A 4075-nucleotide genomic window follows, 5' to 3' on the forward strand; every position below is an offset into this window, starting at 1 on the left:
TACAGTTTTTAGTCAAGTTTTACTGCAGCAACAGAGGGAGAACACAGTTCTAGTAGCTTTGTTTTCCTCGAAATCTTCAAAGCTGCTTTTCCCCTGCATGGTCCTGGCTGAACTCAACTTGGCCCCACTCAATGCAAGCCTGATAGCAGCAAGACAAAATGACTCCTGACAAAAAAGGAGAGTTTTGGAAAAACTACATCCGAATTCAGACATTGAGGATGCTCTGGATGCTTCTGGATGTTCAAAAAGTCAACCTCTTTGATACCATTTGCATATGTTTTTAGCACTTCTCAGACCATCCCAGATACATCCCAGGACCTTTAGTCAGGGAACATCACTGAACCTGAATCCATTGAAATTATATTTTGTAAGCTGTACTGACTCCACACACCACGTCTTGCCTCCAGGCTTTTTATTTTAAATGTTCTAATTTAAAACATTAGGAAAAACTCCTTAAAACAACTGCTGTACCTTTGAGGGTACACTTACATTGTTTGTACCTTGAATGAATCATGTACCTGTATAATGTGATTATTTTAAACAGTGTAGCAGTTTTATGTAACCTTTTGATATCAGCTCAGCTGGCTGGGAACCTTGACAATGATAATACCAAAAAAGTACTGGGTACCAGGGACCAGCTTTTGCCTAATGGAAGTAGAGTCAAGTCGAGTCGGTACCTCACTGTGGAAAAGCAGCTTTAGCGTCTATTCATTCAGCAGTAACTGAGGACCAAGCATATTTTCACTCAACTAAACATTTTTGATGCTTACTTCCTCCCAGATTGCTTTAAAAGTATTTTGTCCTGGTCAAAAGTTAGGAAGCTAACTTGCCCTTCTTCCAAACTAATCTGAAATCTGATAGCTTAACCTGCTGCACAGTTGCAAATTAATTTATTTTCTATGTGTTTTACTTTTTTCATGAGTTCATTTGCATCAAAATATTATGTCATTTGTTATGTTGTAAGATTCTTTGTGTGCAGAATGATGAAAGAAATTGCTGTTCATGGTTTTCAGAAAGAAGTAGTAGTTATGTATTTATTAATGACTTCAAGAGCTGGCATGATGCTCAGAGCTACTGCAGAAAGAATCACACCGATCTGGCCAGCGTGAGGAACCAGGCTGAGAATGTCAAGATAATGGAGGCAGCCAAAGAAAACAGAGTGTGGATTGGCCTGTTCAGAGTCTTCTGGAAGTGGTCAGATCAGAGTTACTCCTCATTCCGGTACTGGAAACAAAACCAACCAGATATTCCTAGTGGAAAAGAGACCTGTGGTTATATTGTAATGACTGACGGGGGCTACTGGAGTAATGAAAACTGTGAAACAAAGTTTCCGTTCATCTGCTATGAGAGTGAGTTGAATTTTGGTGAAGGTTCAGTTACTCCATTTCAAAGCTATGGTGCACGTTTATGTGGTCCCACTTTAAATAGTGTCTAATAACTGTACACATGAATAACACTTGCAACAACATGGTGACTACTGATGACTTAACCAATGTAATAGATGGATTACAGGAGTACATCTTATGTAATTTTGTTACATAACAGTTATTATGTAGGTACTGTGTAATAAAGGAGTGGTAACAGACATTGCTTTGTAACATTTAATTCATGCTATAAAAGCTATATTTTAATATAAGGGGGCGTCTGCTGTTCTGTCTCATTACAGACTGGTTTAAAACTGAAACTGGTTACAGTGTCACAGCACTAGCAACATAAATGCTGGCTAAAATGTTAGGACAGCTGGCAGATACAGTGTAAATGTCTTAATGCAAGTTATTACATACGTCCTTGCATTGATGAAAAAGATCTGCTGTTCCAGTCAGACTACAAATGAAATTACATCTATGTAATTTCTGTAATCCATCTGCAACAAACTAAATTAGTAGTTACATGGTTGTTGCACATGTTCACATGTAACTAGCTATTAGAGACACTTAATACAAAGTAGGACCATTTAAGTCTACTTGTTTAACAAAGTTCACAATTTAGAGATGCATAGTTTTTCAAACATACATGTTAAAAATGGAAAGATGTAGCTCAATATATATTGTTAACTTTAAGGGAAAAACTCTACATACATATTGATTAAGGAGGCAAAGAGCTGGTACGATGCTCAGGTCTACTGTAGAGAACGTTACACAGACCTGGTCAGTGTGAGGAGCCAGACTGAGAACCAGCAGATATTAGATTCAGCAAAAACTTCAGTCAATAACAGTCTGTGGATCGGCCTGTTTTACAATTCCTGGAAGTGGGCAGATCAGAGTGCCTCTTTATTCAGATACTGGGCATCAGCACAACCAGATAACCGTGATGGAAACCAGAACTGCACTGCAGTGTTTATGGCTGAGCAGGGCCGATGGCATGATCTGAACGGCAACAGCCAGCTTCCATTCGTCTGCCATGAAAGTGAGTTGCATCTTCTATAATTTAAGTATTTTATTTGCTAATTTCAAGTGTAGTTGTCTATTTGAATTTTTAAAAAAGTGTCACTGATCATGAATTCAACACACCTTACTTGATTATGTAAAACTGCTCTAAATTATGCACCTTATGATCCTTTCCTGTTTTCCTTTTTCTTCCAGACCAGCTGATCTTGATCAAGCAGAATCTGACTTGGAGAGAAGCTCTGAGATACTGCAAAGATAATCATGTGGATCTGGTCTCAGTTCACTCTGAGGAGATCCAGCTCTGGGTGAAGGAGGTGGCACAGAACGCCTCCACTGAACATGTGTGGCTGGGTCTGCGTCACACCTGCACCCTCAGCTTTTGGTTCTGGATGAGTGGAGTGTCTATCTGCTACGAGAACTGGGCTCCAGGTAACGGGACAGGAGGAGAAGACTGCAGCTCTGTAGAGAGAACCGGAGCGGTGCAGGCTAGAGGAGGTCAGCAGTGGGTCAGCCTGCCTGAAACCCAGAAACTCAACTTCATCTGCACCACCTATGAAGGTGTGTGAGTGCATGGCTGAGTCTATGGCATTACATGTTTTTTTTTTTATAGACTGCATTTAAATTTTGTTTTTCTTTTTTGTATTTTTGAAGATTGAATGAAAACAGTGATGAAGAAGGAAAACAAGTTGCAGTCCATCATCTGTGTCCAACATCAATGTATCCACATTACTGTTATTTCTATGTTTGCATTTCTTTACAGATTAAGAAAACTAAAAACTGCAACACTTTTTGTGTGTGTGTGTGTGTGTGTGTGTGTGTGTGTGTGTGTGTGTGTGTGTGTGTGTGTGTGTGTGTTTTATTTTGGAAATAAACCCATTTAGAATTGCTTTATAGACTTAGTGATAACCAGACATTAAACACATTATATAGAGAAAGGTTTTAGGACACACCTCCTAATTATAAGTTCAGGTGTTTTAGCCGCACCCATTGCTAACAGGTAGATTTAAACACATAGCGTTGCAGTCTTGATAGACAAACACTGGCAATAGAAAGGGTCATTGTGATGAGCACTTCTCTATCTGTTACTCTGTTGGAAGAGTCTGTGGTTTGGCAGTTGACAGGAGAAGGTTACCTGCCTGGCTGCACTGTCCTAGCTGTAAAGTTTGGTGGAGGAGGGATAATGACATGGGGTTCCCTTCCAGTGAAGGGAAATCTTAATGCTTCAGCAGACCAAGACATTTTGGACAATTCTGTGCTTCCAATTTTGTGGGAACAGTTTGGAAAGACCATCTTCTGCACCAGCATGACTTAGACCCAGTGCACAAATCAAGCTCCATAAAGTCATGGCTGGGTGAGTTTAGCGTGGAAGACCATAATTGGCCCTCACAGCACCCTGACCTCAACCCCACTGAACATCTTTGGAATGAACTAGAATGGAAATTGTGAGCCATACAGTCTCATCCAACATCAGTGTCTGACCTCACAAATATTCTTTTGGATAAATGAGCAAGAATTCCCACTGGCACACTCCAAAATCTTCTGTGGAAACAATGTTTGCCCATATAGTGTATGTTTTATTTTATGTGATAATTTTATTATTTTTTTCGTGATTTCTTTTCTTTTTGTTTGGTTTTCTGAGCAATATTATTGGTAATTGATAAGATTATGATGATAAATAGTAATCAGTA

General features: G+C 39.4%; 1 protein-coding gene across 1 annotated transcript; it reads left to right on the top strand.

Annotated features, from left to right (window-relative positions):
- Positions 1–1017: 1017 nt before the first annotated feature.
- On the top strand, positions 1018–3244 carry LOC119264725 (C-type mannose receptor 2-like). Its single transcript, XM_037543429.1, has 4 exons — positions 1018–1349; positions 2062–2406; positions 2583–2945; positions 3039–3244. The coding sequence occupies exons 1-4, from the start codon at positions 1136–1138 to the stop codon at positions 3041–3043; spliced, it is 927 nt and encodes a 308-aa protein (XP_037399326.1). The 5' UTR covers positions 1018–1135; the 3' UTR covers positions 3044–3244.
- The last annotated feature ends 831 nt before the right edge of the window (positions 3245–4075 follow it).

This window comes from Pygocentrus nattereri, chromosome 12, assembly GCF_015220715.1.
Source record: "Pygocentrus nattereri isolate fPygNat1 chromosome 12, fPygNat1.pri, whole genome shotgun sequence".
NCBI classification, from domain to species: Eukaryota; Metazoa; Chordata; class Actinopteri; order Characiformes; family Serrasalmidae; genus Pygocentrus; species Pygocentrus nattereri.